The sequence below is a fragment of the Pyricularia oryzae genome, chromosome 3, assembly GCF_000002495.2.
Source record: "Pyricularia oryzae 70-15 chromosome 3, whole genome shotgun sequence".
Classification (NCBI taxonomy): Eukaryota; Fungi; Ascomycota; class Sordariomycetes; order Magnaporthales; family Pyriculariaceae; genus Pyricularia; species Pyricularia oryzae.
Genome location: NC_017849.1, coordinates 5,510,823 through 5,527,151, shown reverse-complemented (window position 1 = coordinate 5,527,151; position 16,329 = coordinate 5,510,823). Strand labels below are relative to the sequence as shown.

The following is a 16,329-nucleotide window of genomic DNA, read 5'->3' as shown; positions in this document are numbered from 1 at the left end:
CGTTGGTGATAACGGTAACTCGGTACAAAGGTAGGTAGATTTAGAAGGAAGCAGTAAAGCAGTAAATGTAATGGGGGTGGGCGATTAGTAGTAACGTTCTAGAGTTGAACCGGTGTCGTGTCGGTGTGTAGTGCAGTGCAGTCAGTGGGTTGATGAGAAAAATTGGATTGCGGGTAGATCGCGTCGTCGTGGCCTTGTCGATGTTGATGCCTTTGCTGCCTCTCGGAAGCAATTGGTTGTAATCTGTCAAAAAGTTAGTCTCTTTTTTTGCGACGTCAGATTGGCCAGTTTGGGCGTGGAGCCCGAAACGAAACGTAAGTGCACACTAACGGCGAAGCCACACCAGGAGAGTAAGGGGCCGCATACCTTGAGAGGAATTACGCAACCAGACCCAGCCGAAAATGGGCAGTGTAATAGTGTCTCGGCAGAAGACAGCCACGCACTTCAACACAGCCCTTTTCCTTGCGTACGAGAAGGTCGGCGGTGATGTTTTGGTGATGGAGAAAAAATACAATTGAGAGGTAGTCAGCCTCTCCAGGCAGCAAACTCTGCGCTACACCGAAAGAAAAAGTAGAGAAAAAAAAAAAAAAAAAAAAAAACGCCAGGCCTCAAGGGCCCGGCAAGAGCACCGGTAGAGCTGCTCTTCTCGCCCCACTCAATTGCTGGGTTCAGAGCTTGGGCTCAGATCTCGTGCCTGTAGAAATGTTTTCTCTTTGTCGCCGATGGCCGACTGCCATCTCTTTTGCCCGTTCGTGCTCCAAGTTTTAGGTTGGTGGTGAAGAAGGAAGTCCCGTAGGTAAATGGAGGGAGGGAATAGGCACAAGGCCAGGTTCGGAACGCTGAACAGCTCGTGTGATTCTATTATTTATTCGCATCCGCCTCTACTTCCGCTTTCTTCTTAGCAAGTTTTTTTTCTCTGCTGCCCGACCGCTCTCTTGCCCCGCCTTGACCTGCAACTAAGACGTCGCTCCCGCATATCAGAGGCGACCAAGTAAGCCTTTGGCTTTTTTTTTTCCCCCCCTTCCCTCTTGTCAATCCTCCCTATGTCTTTGTCCGTCCCCTCACGCTTCTCTTTCCAGAAGCTCCCAAGGTGCAGCGCCAGGGAATGCACCGCTTAGGTGGCACATTGGTTGCCAATCATTAACTCCGAGGCTCCTCTTTTTGTTTTCCCGGTTCGATTTGTTTGCTAGGATGCTTGCTGTTTTGTTTACACAGGCTCCAACATCGTGATCAGTGATCTATTTGTCCGAATGTGCCGGGATTACCTGTCGATAGCCTGCTATCTGCAGTAAGTGCCATGGCAACTTTTCCGGCATTCCATCACAGAACCAGGGCTTTCGTCACCGACACCGCTTCTTCTCCATCCTGGGAGACTCCACCACCGCTTCTTTAGCTTCGAGACCAATGCAGTTGCATACTCTTCTTGCGTATTCGAGTTTGATGGAGATTTCCATCGGGGAGTAAATCCCAAACGTTATGTTTCTGTTTCTATTCACAGCCATTTTGTTCTTTCTAGTCGTTTTGATACCAAATGCCTGCCGCCCTGGGTCGCAATAACGTGCCTACAGTAGTGTCCTAACTAGCTAGAGGCCGAAGGTTGGTACCTACTCTGTACACAAGCTACGGTAAGTACTATAAAGTAAAATATATGCTACCCCTGCACTAGCTGGAACCAAAATCCCTGTGGGTTGTCTTGCTCTGTAGCATTCCTTTCTTCTCCGGCTATTCTAGACTAATGTACGGAGTAAGGTGGTCTCCAATCCTATCTCTGCCCAAAGTTTAACTACAAACCTAAGAAGTACATACCTACTTAGTTCACCACAGGTGTCGAGGTTGTGCTTGTTGCATATGCAGTGCGTGACACTCTCATCTCATTCGCATTCGATAAGGGACCTACCGCCGTATCATGATTGGCCACTTGCTGTCTTTCCTGACTTGATCCTTTTGCGCAAATCTACGTATACCTAGCTTGCCAGGTAGGTATCACGTAAAAAGGCCATCTCGACAAGAGAGTCCGATCCGGTTACAATTTTAGTAACATTTCGCCTCATCTTGTCGCCTTGTTTGTCATGGCGCAGGGCAAATTGACAGTAGCCGCGTATTGCGACTTCATTGCATCCCATGTTTTCACCCCCTACATGACCCTCTATACTCGTCTATAATCGTAGAAGTAACCTGACAAGCAAGCTCGGCCACGGAACCTGCAGTTCATGTCTTTTGTACAGCGAGATGATCACCGGCGTTTCATGACCAGCAACGCATATTTTATACTCTTGACTGGCGCCTCAATGCGAGGCCGTGAGTACAGTTTGGGGCTTCTTCTTTTTCCGTCTCGGTGTTTTGCCCTACTGTTTTTTTTTAATAACTCCACCATACTCTCAATCTCGTGAGGGTTACCTTTGCCGTTGGTGTCCTGCTGGAAAGCCCAACCCCCACTGCCAAGTCCAGACGACCTTTCAGGTGGTTGCTAGATTCCCTCGCTTCACGTGCAGCTTTTCTACAATTAGCAACAGTGTCATGTATATTGTCTCTAGACATCCACCAATACTGCTGGTCGAAACAAGCGTTCCCCCGCACTCGACAATTTATGGGCTCGTTTTGCTTTCGCTTGGACTTTCAAACCTGGTTGGACGGCAGGCGCAGATGTCTACGAGTCTCAAAGGGTATTCGTTCACTTGGACTCTGACGATTATATCAGATGAAGTAAAACTCATATTCTTCCCGACCAGTCCATGGTCTCATTTTTTAAAAATAGTAACTTTCTACTACATACGTACATCATTCTTAACAGTAGCGGGCACTTCGAAACCAGGGATACCTGGTCTCCGTTTGTCTTTTCTTTCAGCATTTCTATGACAACAGCAGTGGCTCACATCTACTCTAAACATACTTAAGATTCAAGAACCTCCAATTCATACATGATAGAGAGTCTGTCAAGAACAACCCAAAGGTCACAAAACATTCTCGCGCTGCAGACATCAAGCATTTTGTTCCCGAAAGCATGTCAGACATCAACGCACCTCTCTCGGCTGCCGAGCTACATGCTCTTTTTGATATATTGACCCACTATGAAACCTATAGCGAGTTCGTCGACCTTAGGTATCCAGACACGGCCGCCAATGTTGGCTATCCTTTTGCCAAAACAGCCAAGGATGGCAGCCGGGTACATGTAACCAAACCCGCTGCTCCAATCCTCCATCAGTTACTGTCCACCTTTGTTACCGAAATGTTTGCTTTGCGGTCCCTACCCAACACCTTCTGGAGTGTCCAGGTGCAAGGCATCTTTGAGAACTTGGCCGAGGCCAACCTCTCTGAAAGTTACGACAAGGGCGCTCTCGGCACCCGCAAAACGCTGTGCACAGTGTTCTCGTCAATACTGGAGCTTGTAGCTCGCGGTCAGCTCGGCGGCGTTCAAAGACAGATTGAGAACACCAGAAGCCTAAAGTCAAACGTCTACGACTTGAACAGGGCGGAGAGTCTCATCAAGGCCTGGGACGACGTGGTGCAAGAGCTGGTGTACGGTAACCTGATCGACGAACTCTTCGATCATGCAGCCAACGTCAGTGGCAACCTCGAAGAGCATTCACCTGCCGCCGAAGCTGCAGTGCACTATATCGTTCTACACTTGGCAACCATCTTGCACCAGGTGTTTGTCGTCTCTTCCGAGGGGCCGTACATACTCAAGCTGCTCGATAACATGTACAAAATGCTTCCCTGGGTCATGATAAAGCAAACGCTGAGGATAGGGAACGCCGCGACGATGTTGAATGGGCTCGTCAAGCTGCTCTTGTCCAAGCTGAGCATTGGATCTGTTTCCAACTGGATCGGCGTGACGACGGATGCTGATGATGGAATGAATTTGATGCAGAGGTAAGTAAGCAGATCAGATATATACAAGTCGATGGCAGACCCTATTATTAGCAGGATGTTAACACGACACATGAAAACAACAGAATTATTTCAATGACCTTGTCATGGGACTGCTCCGAGTTCAAAAAGACGGCGGACCATGTCAAGAAGATGAAGAGTGGCCCGACAAAGGAACAGCTTGCTGCGATCGACGAACACATCAAGCTTTCGCGAGACGAGCAGGATAGAGTGCGCGGAACGAGTATATCCGAGGGGAAATCCATCGTCATGGCCATCCTCAAATCCCAACACCAGAGCTGTTCCATCTCGGACTCTGAGCATAGTGCCTTGTTGGACTATTACTCGGCCCGCCTATCAATTCGCGACCGCGAGGAGATTTCTCGCGTCATGTGTCGCTCCAAGCCCGATCTGATGACGCAACTCCTCCGAGACGTAATGAGCGCCTACGAGCCAATGATTCGGGAAGTCCACACCAAAATACCGCTCCATGAAACCATGGGCGACGTAGAGGCTTTCCTAGGCGAGATGATAGAGACAGCCAAGGGCACCAAGTCCCAAGTGGCTACCATCACCGACTTTGTAGATCTTTTGATGCGGAATCGCTCAAGACTCTACAAATGGATGCATCTCATCGACAAGGAGTGTCCTGGACCTAGAGAAGAATTCCGGACGTGGGCCCACAATTCGATCCGGGAGTTCAGGAGGAAGTCAGCTTCCCCCAGGCCTTCTCCAGCCAAGGGATACACTTATGGGGATGCAAACGGCGGACGTGGTCATGAATCGTACTGCAGTGGTGCAGCCGGCGACATGTCTGCGACTCTATCCGCCATGTTTGCCGCCCTCCCACGTGAGACCAGGGCCGACGTCAGGCATCAAATCGATGCCCACGCAACATACCTTGAGATAATCAACGGCCGCTCTGTTGTTCACATGCAGAACATCTTGGATTGCCTGAGTGCCAGAAGATCGAGCTCTAGCCTTGGCGCGCTGGACGTCACTAGCAAGCTTCGAAGCAAGATCTCCTCGAAGGCCTCCAGTGGAGCTGCAAGCCCAGCACCGGTTAGACTAGGGAGTCCCGAAAATGGCGCCGTAAGCTGGGAGGCTTCGGGTCCGGGCGTGTTCCTAATCAGATGGAATGACCTTTTGGATGAGACATTGGTCACTCCAGCGACGCAGTTCGGCCCCCCACGAGTGGGCAAGGACGTCAAGCAGAAAACATCAATGGGCAAGGCAGGCACGGGCGCCAAGGCCAAGGAAAAGAAGCTACCGAAAGGCTTCGTGGAGGAGTTCGAGGGGCTCAAGGTTGACGGCGGCGCCGTTTCGGATATCGAAGCACCAGAGGTTGGAGCTGTTTTGACCGCCATGGGGAAGGAATTCTGGCAGCTGCTGGCAAGCAGGAAGAACGATGCTCAAAGTAAGGTTACGCCAGTGACCAACTTCATTTGAATGGAATGCAGCCGTGGGATCTTTTTGGGTCGTATGATGAGGCTGGTCTTTATACATGCGACAGTTGGAGGGCAAGCTTGCTGGTTTTTGCAGGGTTCAATGCACTGGCGTCGATGTCGGTTTCATTTGTCACGAGATGTTTTCTTTCTTTTTTTCTTCCTTTTTTTTCTGCTGAATGAACATAGGGCGTAACAGTGACACAGGCTCATAGCAATGCTTTCTGGCGAAATATTTGTCATATTTGCTTTAACCAAACACGTGTTTGTCAAGGCTAAGCACTAAATGGCACCTGTCCATCTCAGGTACTGCTGAGCTTCGTACTATCATCCATCATAGGGTATTGTCCGTCAGTGCCCTGAGTCTCCACCTCGATTTGCTCCTGCCTTGTTGCGGTTTGTGTCTCACGCAGCCGACCTAGTTGGGCACGCCTATCCATCTCTTTCAGCTTTAGGTAGATGATGGCGGAGACCAAGCAAATAAGTATCAAAGAAAGTACGGAACCTCTCAAATCAACTTCAATCGTTTTGGAGTTCTCTATGATGCGCTTCCGTTTTTCGGGATCCTCGATCCCGTACTTTTCTCGCAAAATCTTATCCATGACATCTTTCCGTGACTGATCTGACTTCAATTGGCCTCCGCTGTTATTCCTGATGAATACAGCTGGCCTCCCTCTTTGAGAATTGGCATATCTCTTCCTTTGAAACATCTTGTTAAGCGCTTCAAGTATCCAGGAAGATGGTGGCTTAGAGCTCCCTGTGGAACCTGTGCTGTCGACTTTTGCAGCGGCTTCGCTATTGCCATCGCTGCCCTTTGGGCCGAGACCAATACCACCCTGATTTACTGGATGCTTTGCTTTTACACCCAAGGCAATCACTGCACGGATCCATGGCCGAGTCTTGTAGTCATTTGGACGTAGGGAAGACGCGTTGCTGCCGCCACTTTGGGTGGTTTGCGGAGGGTCCTGATGACTACCCGGGGGGCCTTGGGTTGGATCATTTTGGGCATCTGGGGCGTGATCAGCCTTCTGCTGGTTGCCGCTCTGCCGAGGATCTGATGGCTGGTGAAGGCACCGATGCAGCACCGGCCGGTTCCAGCGGGCCAGTGTGGCAACGGGCCGAGCGAGGCGTTTTGAAAGCGACATGGCCTGGGTTGCCTTTGGGGTTCCCTCCAAATGATTGTTTATGTGACGGCCGTGTAATCGAATTGAACTTTTTGCCCTTTCCAGTATGTCGCGGCTCATGAAAGCTCCAGCGTCAATCAAGAACGCGTAACACCGGGTGATTATTTAAGACGATATTGGAGTTTCCAAAGACAACACCAAGTGGGCCACGGGGATAAAACCTCCCGAGCTATTTCTTGTAAGTGCTGCAGTCATTGCAGTCACCAGTGGGTGGCCTCGTTGGGTGGGTCTTGAATGAGTTACATTACTTGGCAGGGATCTACTAGCGGGGAAACGCGCCTAGTGTTCACCGCCCGGTAAAAAAGTTCCAGTCGCGAAAAAAAAAGTGTTTCTGCTTGCTGAGCTTTGTCCCAAATCTCGACTGGCAAACCACCACCCCCACTCCTCAAAATCAGCTCCCTTGGTTCAGCAGTTGATGCCATCACCAAAAAAAAAATTAAACATGGCACCTTCAAGCAAGAGGAAAGCGATCAATGACGATTTTATAACCACCATTTCCGACAATGAGGCCGACGAATTCGTGGAGGAGGAGGAGGTGATTCAGGAAGAAGCACCCCCCAAGAAAAAGTCCAAGACCATCCCGAAAAAGAAACAAAAGCGGTCCAGCAAGAAGGCCAGCAACGATGACGACGCAGAAGACGAAGAGGATGGCCACATAGAGGGTGTCTGGGGTCAGAACGATGACGACGACGGCGCAATGGACTCCGACTTTGAGTTTGTCACCGGAGCCGGCGTCGAAGACCTCGACGACAATCCCGAATTCGAGGGCTGGGGCTTTGACGGGGCCAAAAAAGCCATGGGTCAAGGCAACGGGGTCGATCTTGACGAGATCATCAGAAGGAGGAGGGAAAAGAAGGAAGGTGGAACAAAAGGTGCGGCGGAGCCGGAAGCCAAGGCAGAAGAGGAGGGCGAAGCGCTGGGCCTAGACGACGATGATGACGAGGTCCTAGCCAGGGATGCCTTTGGAATGGGTGCCGGTTCAGACGACGAGGACTCTGCAGAAGCTTCTGAGGGACAAGATGGGTCGGAAGCCAGCGAAGGAGAGGAGGGCGACAGCGACGACGAATCTGTCGCCAGCCCAGTTCCACACCCAGATGATGACCAAGAATCAGAATCCGAGCAGGATGAGGATGAAGAGGAGGCTGCCAAGATGAAAGAGTTCTTCGCGGCAGATGAGCCCAAGTCCGATACGAACAAGGGCAACGCATCATTTCAAAGCATGTCCCTGTCTCGCCCAATTCTCAGGGGCTTGACAAGCGTTGGCTTTGCAAAGCCCACTCCTATCCAGAGCAAGACGATTCCAATTGCCCTGATGGGTAAGGATGTGGTCGGTGGTGCCGTCACCGGATCCGGAAAGACTGCCGCGTTCGTCGTGCCAATCCTGGAACGTCTGCTCTACCGGCCCAAGAAGGTGCCGACGAGTCGAGTTGTCATATTGGCACCGACGCGTGAGTTGGCCATCCAGTGTCACGCAGTTGCCACCAAGCTAGCCAGTCATACCGACATCAAGTTTTGCTTGGCCGTCGGAGGTCTCAGTTTAAAGGTGCAAGAGTCAGAACTACGATTGCGGCCCGATGTGATCATTGCAACACCAGGACGTTTCATCGACCACATGCGCAACTCAGCCAGCTTTGCCGTAGATACTGTGGAAATCTTGGTGCTCGACGAGGCTGATAGAATGTTGGAGGACGGTTTTGCCGATGAGCTCAATGAAATCCTGACAACGCTGCCAAAGTCACGCCAGACCATGCTCTTTTCAGCTACCATGACGTCTTCCGTCGACAACCTTATCCGTGTTGGTCTCAACAAGCCTGTCCGGCTCATGGTAGACTCGCAAAAGAAGACAGTGGTGACGCTTACACAGGAGTTTGTGCGACTTCGACCTGGGAGGGAGGAGAAGCGCATGGGATACCTTGTCTACTTGTGTAAGAACTTGTATACCGAACGCGTTATCATTTTTTTCAGGCAGAAGAAAATTGCCCACCACGCTCGCATCATCTTTGGTTTGCTTGGCTTGTCCTGCGCGGAACTCCATGGAAGCATGAGCCAAATACAGGTTCGTAATTAACCCATTTTATTACCTTTCCGTGCCATATACAAGACTATTGACACACACAATCCATATAGCGTATACAAAGCGTCGAGGCATTCCGTGATGGCAAGGTATCCTTCCTGTTAGCGACGGATCTTGCCTCCCGTGGTCTCGATATCAAGGGAGTCGATACGGTCATCAACTACGAGGCCCCACAGAGCCTTGAGATCTATGTGCACAGAGTCGGTCGAACAGCGCGAGCAGGTCGCAGCGGTACAGCCATCACTCTTGCCGCTGAACCAGACCGCAAAGTCGTCAAGGCTGCAGTCAAGGCTGGCAAGGCGCAGGGTGCCAAGATCTCAAGCCGCATCATCGATGCTGCCGACGCAGACAGCTGGCAAGCCAAGATCGACGAGCTCGAGGACGAGGTCGAAGCTGTGATGCGCGAGGAGAAGGAAGAAAAGGTGCTGGCTCAAGCGGACATGGAGATGCGCAAGGGAGAGAACATGATACGATACGAAGACGACATCAAGGCGCGGCCAAAGCGGACGTGGTTTGAAACCGAAAAGGACAAGAAGGCCGCCAGGGAAGCCGGCCGAGCAGCATTGAACGGCGTGCGCGAGGCTCTCAAGAAGAAGCATGGTGGCAAGAACCTGAGCAACAAAGATAAGAAGAAGCTGGATGCCATGGCCGAGGCCAAGGAGGCTAGGGTCTGGAAGAAGGGTGCAGCAGAGAGGGCAGGCAAAGGTGCTGTGCTCAACTTCAAGAAAGACAAAAGCTCTAAGAAAGGACCTGTTGTGGGCGGTAGGGTGGCCAAAAAAGGAGCCCCTAGAGGAAAGCCAAGGAGGAGATAATTTACATAGGTATTGAGCTCGTTGGAGACATCTACTCAATTCAATTGTCAAGGTCTGCATACCTAGCTGTCGATTTCCACGCTCAGGTAACATATATGTTTACTTGACTATTCATCATTGTCGCTCCAGTAAAGTACAATAAGGGCTTATTTAGTGTTGCCCCCCCCCCCCCCCCTCCTTCCACATATCAGTAGTGAGTGGTGCTGAAGCACAAGCAAGGCGCTGAGAAGGACGAAATCACAGATAGACACTGGAGTACTAGTGCGCCCAGCATTATGAGCATATGCGCATCTCAGAATGGTGAACAGGCCGAGACCCTGTTAAATTAGAGGCATTAGTCTGGCATTGGTTCTGGGGAATCTTGTCGAGGTAACAGGTTCCAAGAGGAGCCAGGCAAAGGATGAATAATTCAGGGGAACCCTAACCCGCAATCCGGAGCGACAAGACTAATTCGACATGGGCCCTATCAAAATATACGTATACACGTTCGAGTGGTCTTTGGAGCTTATAACACCCAAGGCCGACGATGGATGGCACAGGCTGCCTGGTGTGCTTTATGCTAGGACGTGGCTCATACTGAAGCGTTCAATTGGTATGATGACATTTCTATACTGAATGATCTACGAGAGACAGAATATATTATTTATATTGCTTGATAGGAAGAAAGGGGCAAGGCCATATAGCTCTGCTCCTATGGACTGATAAAAACTGTGGCATCTAGCTGGACTACCGCCGTGGAAGATACAGTGTCGAGAGCACGTCGAGTCTGGTCAGGCGAATGACGATATGTTGGTCAGGACCTGACTGGCACCGGTCCGGAGGGGACAGTGGCCGTTTTACACAACATAACCCTCACAACCGAGCCTACAAGAGAGTTACTGCCTGTTCCTGCCAGCAGGGCGTAGAAAGATCGACGTGGGTGGGGCTACCCCCAAAGTACCGGCCGAGTTCGTCCACCCCCAACCTCACCTCGCTTCCCGTTGACCACAACTCACTTCCACCTCGCCCTCGGGTCACCCTGCCTTCAAAGGAACCTTGCCTTCCCAAATATACCCTCGTCCCGCCACCCGTACCTAAATTGCTCCTCTAATCTCATTTAACCTCCCAACCATCACATGCTACCAGCCCCGGGGAGCGCCCGTTCCCCGGGGCGCGTGGCTGACTGGTTTACGCCTCCATCACCACGGATTTTCTGGGCGACAAACATACGCAACGGCCACGACAACCATTCGATTCCGACTGCAATCTACAACTTTCAACGACAACCGAAGCAAAACCCACCGGGGTTTTCGTAGCCGTCCACCTCCCTTCGGGGGGTTGGGCGGTAAGCTTTTTCTGTTTGCTCCTTTGGTTGAGCCCCTGCATTTTGAGTTTTGCCAGCTGGATACACTACCTACTGCGAACGATATTATAAGGCCCCACGTACTGCCCACTTCTTACAGACCATTCCATCCCCATTCTCACTTGGCCAATACTGTTATTGAAATATGTATCTCCTTTCGCTCCCTACCCCCTATATCACCCATATGACTTTACTACCATGTATTGACAAGCATGTGGACCGCCGGGCAACTTATATACTTAATTTTCTTGCGTCTTTGTGGGTTAAGCAGTTTGCTATTTAACCATGTTACTGTCTACAAAAACCGCAACCAAATGTCACATTTCCGATTTGTGTAGCTGGCAGCTTCTTTCCAGCATTGAGTTTTGGGAATAATCTAGACAGGTGCTGCGCTTGACCTGGATCAAATAATAACCTGATTATACGATAGTTCTTCCCGACCCAAAGCCCGTCGGTAACCTTGAGAAGCACACTCTGCCTAGCATCTCATACTGGGGACCATATCAACCGCTTTTACAGTTACTCACTTTCAAATCACTTCAATACACGCCTGTTCAGGACAACAGCTGCTATGCACTATGCTGATTAAAAACACAAGTTGACAACAAAACTCCCTTCATGATAACTCGCATTTGACGCGATACAACACCCAGAATAACAAAACTCGATAAACCAAATACTTGACAATCCTTCACTCTGCCCAAGACGGATTCTTGATTAGACTAGCTTGGAGTTTTCCGACAAGGTGTCATAACTCCATGAAAACTCGCGAAAGACAAAAGAAACGACACAAGAAATCTGTGATATTGTATGCCAGCATGCCTCCTGAAGAGTGCAAAGATCCCAGATGCAGTCGCAGTCCTCAGTATTCCATGCGGCACTGGGCAAAAGCTCCGTAGTCGTTTTCCATTTTCTGCTGCCTCAATGCCCAGTCGATAGGCATGTGAGCAGACCTGTAGTCAATAGGCAAGCAGGCAGATTTGTAGACTGGATCCGTAGCTGGCTTATACGCCATAGGCATGGCCGACCGCGCAAGTTCCTCGTAACCCGAAGACATGTAAGGCTCCATCATGTAATCTTGGGCCGCCTCGGGGACCTGCCACCTCCCATCACCCCCCTGAATCGGAACCATGACAGAGGTCCCATCCATGCTCATGGCCATGGCATCGTCCATCTGCTGCTGCTCTTCATACCGCATACGTGCCAACTGCTCCTCCTGCTCAAGGCTGGTACTGTTGTGTGCTAGGGCCGGGTTACTATTGTGGGTGGCTGTTGGCGGGCATATCCTCCATAGCTCCAAGAGTCGCAACTTTTGCGCATCGTCGGCCTCCTTGAACAGCTGCACCTGCGACTGCGAAAGCGTCGCGGGGTCGACGCCATGGCTGGTCAAGATTGCTTCTACTCCCTGATGCTCCGATTGCGGGGGCTCAGAGGCAGGTCGGTCCGGCTGTGCGGCTACTGGAGCAACATGGTAAACCGAGTGATGGTAATGTTGTGAGATGGAGTAGGTGATGGGCTGCGGCTCGGGTGCCTCCTGCTGAGGCTGTTCTTGGATCTGGATTTGTTGAATTTTGCTGGCATCAAGAATCAGATTCCGGCTGAAGAGGGCCGCAAGATCCTCATGAGCCTGCATGATGGGTTGTGTGACGACCATTTGGGCTCCTAAACTCACATTAATGCGTGATCTTCTACCATATCAGCTGGGTCCGACTTACTCGAAGGCAACAATGACAAGTAGAACGGGTCCTCGTGATATTAGTCGTCAAGAGTATCCCTACCACGCAGTTGATCCGGCAAAGTCTTTGTTCCTCGATTGGTCAGAGGCCAGGCCAAGCGTCAAGTTAGGTGATGTATGTCGTCGTAGATCTGTAGTGGGGTAGAAAATTCCCAGTCTGGTCGGAGAGTAGATCTGATACAACAACTTTGTATTCTTGCTATGCTATGTACTGTAACAAGCACTCGAAGTATGGGATCAGAGAATGAAAGCACAGTCGGAAATTGTCACAAGGAGTTCGGAGGTCGAGACAGCACAAAACAACAAGTCAAGAATTGCCGTTTTCGTGAATGTAAGGTGAGGGGTGTGGGCCGGGAAATGGCGGTGGGGGGAAGCGCTTTTAGCAGGCGAATAGGCTGGGCAGGCAGGCAGGCAGGCAATTAACAAGTGTTTGAGAGACTTGGGCGGCGGTATATCCCACAATTCGGTTCGCGTGCAGTTTTGTTATTTCTTTAACTAAAGAAGAAAGCAAGTGGAAGCTGTTTTAGACACAGGCAAGGCACGCCCGATTATACCTTAGGCAGCGTGCGAAAGCGGAAGTCAGGTGCTCTTTTCTTTGTACTTGTTCCCAAAAAAAGGATCAGTCAGTCGCAGGGTTTAGCGAAACGGTGTAGAAAACGGGGGTTTAGAGACTCGAAGCACTGGCGCCCAACGGGGGTGTTGGGCATGGAAGAAATCGTCGGGTCGATATGCTGTTGGAGTGCAGAGGGAATCCACACAAATAGGTACCTAGCCACTAGGTAGGTAGGTAACTAACGCTTGAAGTCCGATAGAGACCCAAAATTCCCAAAAATGAGAATTGGGGGGAAACGAAAAATCAGACCAAGACGAGCCTGGCGGCAATGGCTAGTTTAAGACTGGATGATGACGACAAGCATTAGACGTCGTGACGGCAAGGGGGTGCAATTCAGTTCATTAATTGGCGATGAGCAATCGATAAGCCGGAAGCAAATTCCGGAATCGGGCACAAAGTAGGAAGCACTCCTGAAACTGCTTGTTTGACCAGTAAAACGGAGGGATGGCAGCAATGCATACCTCATCTGCCTCAGCCATCAGTTATTCACTAACTAGGTATTCCGTAGAACGCCTAACATAGAGCATCAGCTGGTGACGTGATGCCGCCGCTGCTTGGAGGGGTCACAATGTGGCATCAGCCATGATGCTTGGGGGTACCTGCCTATCAGGTCAGTTGGACCGCTTCCAGGACCACGGCCCACACACCCTGCTGTTCTGCTAACATTCATTGTTCAGGCATCACGCGTCATGTACTTATTTCCGGCTAAACAGACCCAGATCATTAAATCACACAGGCTAAATGCACACCGTAACATCGGCTGTGAAGTTGGCCCAATTGGGTGTATGAATTCTGAAATGTCACAGCGAACGCGACAACCCTGCGAACGCGACAACCCGTCTTAGCTTCTCCCAAAGACACGAGGTCTTGTATCTACGTGGCTCGGTTTTTATATATTTAATTTTCTTTGAATCGATACCTAAGGAGTTATTCATTACCAAGATATCTCGTCTCAAGCAATTATTCCGTTCCCAGGAACCTGAGGAACATACTTCGTACAACGAAAGTGGGACTGGAATGTAACAGCTCATCGTCGCCGCGCTAGCCGTCATCCTGCCCCAGGTATACAACAAGAATAAGGGAAGAACTGCCAAGTCAGACAACAGGAGGAGGGACTGGACTGCATGACGATTCACCAATTCACCGATTCAATAGGTAGACAGTTCCATCGTTGTTTCTGTTGTTGTGATACCTCTCTTCCCCCATTTAATAGAGATTTTATAGCATCCCAGACCAAAGAGAGGAGAGAAGAGATCCTCTTTTGTCGCCGAGTAAAGCCTAACCAGCCTAAAGAATAAAGACTAAAGAGAATAAATTTATGCACCAGCGATACATGAATTCATATGGGTAGAGACTCAACAGGGGCGATAAAGCTTGGCCAAAGTCAAGACAGAGCAATTGACTCTTTACACATTTCATGCCACCCCGTCAAATCGCTCCCAATTCGTCGCACACGTGTAACCCGGATGGTCTACCTCTTCTTGTTCTTGCGCTTGCCGGGCTTGTTACCGCTCGACTTGCCGCTCGACTTGGCTTGACCCAGAGAGTCAACAGACTTCTCTACCAACTCAAAGTCCTCAGCTGAATCTGTGCTAGGAGTGCGCTTTCCAGGCTCCGAGGCAGAGTCCTCATTGTCGTCCATCAGCGGGGTCGTCTCGGCGTCTTCGTCATATGCAGCATCATCTTCAGAGTTCTTGCCGCCAAGTACACGACCAATCGTCCGGCTGTAAGCCCAGATGGGAAGACGGACGAGAGCAGTGTCGCGGATGGTAGGCTGAGGGATTTCATTCGGCTATTTCGTGGATCGCATTAGCAATTAACAACACAGTCTCTGCGCTTGGCGGCGCACACAAATATCAGCGATATACACTTACGTCAAGCAGGTATTCAACGACCTGTCCTTCCTCGTTTTCCTCCTCGAGGTATACATCGCCGAGCGAATCGACGACAAGGACTTTACCGTTTTCGGCGACAACACGCTTCTTTGCGCCTGTGGGGCCCGAGCCCTGTGGCGTTGGGGTAGCGCTTCCGCTGGGGGCAGCACTGCCGCGGGCACGACGAGCCGTCCTAGAGACGGCACCCTTGGACGCCTCGCGGCGGGTCTCGCGCTCTTGCATACGGCGCTGCTTACGGTTCATAGCCATTGCGGGGCCAGCTCCCTCGTCGTCGTCAGCAGCGACCGGGGGCGGGGGGGTGCGAGCGCGGGTCTCGACGCCGGGAATGTTCAAGTTGTCACCCCAGGCGGTCTGACGGGCAAACTTGATGTAGCGGCCGACAAAATCACGTTGGCGCTTCCAGCTCATGTAAAGCGCCAAATAGTGCGCAAGTCCGCCGCCGAAGAGAAACACGCCGAACATGGCTGTTCCCAGGCCGGGCCGGTAGCGATTGTAGTAGTAGTTGGTGCCCTTCCAAGTCGGAAAGCCATTGCTAAGGAAATGGTCGTAACGGTCGCGAGACGGGCTCTTGAGGATATTGGCCACGATGGAGAGGCGGGCCTGGCGATCCGAGGCCTTCTTCACCGCTGCGCGGACCTCGGCTTGGGTCGGAGGCTTGGGCTTTTTGGACTTGTCTTCCTTCGCCTGGCGTGTGCGCTCAGCGGTCAGCTGTTGCTTGACCTTGTCCGGGTGCAAAAGACGTGACTTTTTGCGGTAAGCCTTTCCGATCTCGTCAACAGATGCGGACGGGGCCACGCCGACGTAGTCGTAGAAGTTGACATCCTTGCCCTCGCCAGCGATGAGCTCGTCACGGACGCGGAAGATTTCACGATCTATTATTTGAGTGAAGAAAAAGGATGTCAGCCAACGAAGTCAAGTAACAAAGAGAAAGCTCCGCGTGCGCAAATGAGCGAATGCGCTGCGATGATGGCCCAGAACTGCCAGGCAGTTGCTCGCCTCAGGGGGTGCGCGTTATCCTTACCTTCTGCGGACCATGCTACGGTGAGGGGCGAAAGAAGGGCCAACAGGCCTAGTGAAAGTGCAGAGAACTTCATGTTCTTTGCATGCTATGTCTTGCTTCAATGATTGAAGACACAAAAGGAAGAAGGAAAAATTTGGCTGGCCAATGAATAATTTTAGGGAAGGAAAGAGGGATGAAACGTCCTCTCCCTATTGATCAGACGCCGGCTGCCGACGGCACTCTCTCTGAGGCCAGTTGTCACGTTAGCGAAGGGTCTAACGCCTCCCAGGTCCCCGCGTTTTGTGGTAGGGGTAGGTCAGCTTCAGTGGGTAGCTTGGGTGGGTACTGTCGCGACGAACGGG

General features: G+C 51.1%; 7 protein-coding genes across 7 annotated transcripts; 2 read left to right on the top strand and 5 right to left on the bottom strand.

The window, feature by feature from the left end:
* Window positions 1-1,340: 1,340 nt before the first annotated feature.
* Window positions 1,341-1,908, bottom strand: MGG_16910 (uncharacterized protein; the record flags this gene model as incomplete). Its single annotated transcript, XM_003712877.1, has 3 exons — window positions 1,341-1,482; window positions 1,609-1,632; window positions 1,898-1,908. The coding sequence occupies 3 exons, from the start codon at window positions 1,906-1,908 to the stop codon at window positions 1,341-1,343; spliced, it is 177 nt and encodes a 58-aa protein (XP_003712925.1).
* A 735-nt stretch (window positions 1,909-2,643) lies between these two features.
* Window positions 2,644-5,316, top strand: MGG_07720 (uncharacterized protein; the record flags this gene model as incomplete). The annotated part of the gene is made up of 3 exons (XM_003712876.1): window positions 2,644-2,663; window positions 3,082-3,870; window positions 3,954-5,316. The coding sequence occupies 3 exons, from the start codon at window positions 2,644-2,646 to the stop codon at window positions 5,314-5,316; spliced, it is 2,172 nt and encodes a 723-aa protein (XP_003712924.1).
* A 103-nt stretch (window positions 5,317-5,419) lies between these two features.
* Window positions 5,420-6,666, bottom strand: MGG_07719 (uncharacterized protein). Its single transcript, XM_003712875.1, has one exon. It carries the CDS (start codon window positions 6,554-6,556, stop codon window positions 5,615-5,617), a length of 942 nt encoding a protein of 313 aa, XP_003712923.1. The 5' UTR covers window positions 6,557-6,666; the 3' UTR covers window positions 5,420-5,614.
* A 163-nt stretch (window positions 6,667-6,829) lies between these two features.
* Window positions 6,830-9,552, top strand: MGG_07718 (ATP-dependent RNA helicase DRS1). Its single transcript, XM_003712874.1, has 2 exons — window positions 6,830-8,552; window positions 8,624-9,552. The coding sequence occupies exons 1-2, from the start codon at window positions 6,912-6,914 to the stop codon at window positions 9,380-9,382; spliced, it is 2,400 nt and encodes a 799-aa protein (XP_003712922.1). The 5' UTR covers window positions 6,830-6,911; the 3' UTR covers window positions 9,383-9,552.
* Window positions 9,553-10,493: 941 nt separating this feature from the next.
* On the bottom strand, window positions 10,494-10,747 carry MGG_16909 (uncharacterized protein; the record flags this gene model as incomplete). The annotated part of the gene is made up of 2 exons (XM_003712873.1): window positions 10,494-10,574; window positions 10,664-10,747. The coding sequence occupies 2 exons, from the start codon at window positions 10,745-10,747 to the stop codon at window positions 10,494-10,496; spliced, it is 165 nt and encodes a 54-aa protein (XP_003712921.1).
* Window positions 10,748-11,204: 457 nt separating this feature from the next.
* On the bottom strand, window positions 11,205-13,348 carry MGG_07717 (uncharacterized protein). The gene is made up of 2 exons (XM_003712872.1): window positions 12,440-13,348; window positions 11,205-12,386 (listed from the first exon to the last, which is right to left on the bottom strand). Exon 2 carries the CDS (start codon window positions 12,376-12,378, stop codon window positions 11,587-11,589), a length of 792 nt encoding a protein of 263 aa, XP_003712920.1. The 5' UTR covers window positions 12,379-12,386; window positions 12,440-13,348; the 3' UTR covers window positions 11,205-11,586.
* Window positions 13,349-14,103: 755 nt separating this feature from the next.
* On the bottom strand, window positions 14,104-16,157 carry MGG_07716 (DnaJ domain-containing protein). Its single transcript, XM_003712871.1, has 3 exons — window positions 15,989-16,157; window positions 14,947-15,839; window positions 14,104-14,864 (listed from the first exon to the last, which is right to left on the bottom strand). Exons 1-3 carry the CDS (start codon window positions 16,059-16,061, stop codon window positions 14,544-14,546), a joined length of 1,287 nt encoding a protein of 428 aa, XP_003712919.1. The 5' UTR covers window positions 16,062-16,157; the 3' UTR covers window positions 14,104-14,543.
* Between the last annotated feature and the right edge of the window lie 172 nt (window positions 16,158-16,329).

Excerpts from the sequence above, each read along its gene's own strand:
- MGG_07719 (XM_003712875.1), bottom strand. The coding sequence starts at position 6,556 with ATGAGCCGCGACATACTGGAAAGGGCAAAAAGTTCAATTCGATTACAC.
- MGG_07718 (XM_003712874.1), top strand. The coding sequence starts at position 6,912 with ATGCCATCACCAAAAAAAAAATTAAACATGGCACCTTCAAGCAAGAGG. Across the intron at positions 8,553-8,623 it reads GAAGCATGAGCCAAATACAG|CGTATACAAAGCGTCGAGGC; the intron begins GTTCGTAATTAA and ends CAATCCATATAG.
- MGG_07717 (XM_003712872.1), bottom strand. The coding sequence starts at position 12,378 with ATGGTCGTCACACAACCCATCATGCAGGCTCATGAGGATCTTGCGGCC.
- MGG_07716 (XM_003712871.1), bottom strand. The coding sequence starts at position 16,061 with ATGAAGTTCTCTGCACTTTCACTAGGCCTGTTGGCCCTTCTTTCGCCC. Across the intron at positions 15,840-15,988 it reads CGTAGCATGGTCCGCAGAAG|ATCGTGAAATCTTCCGCGTC; the intron begins GTAAGGATAACG and ends CTCAAATAATAG. Across the intron at positions 14,865-14,946 it reads TCGTTGAATACCTGCTTGAC|CCGAATGAAATCCCTCAGCC; the intron begins GTAAGTGTATAT and ends TCCACGAAATAG.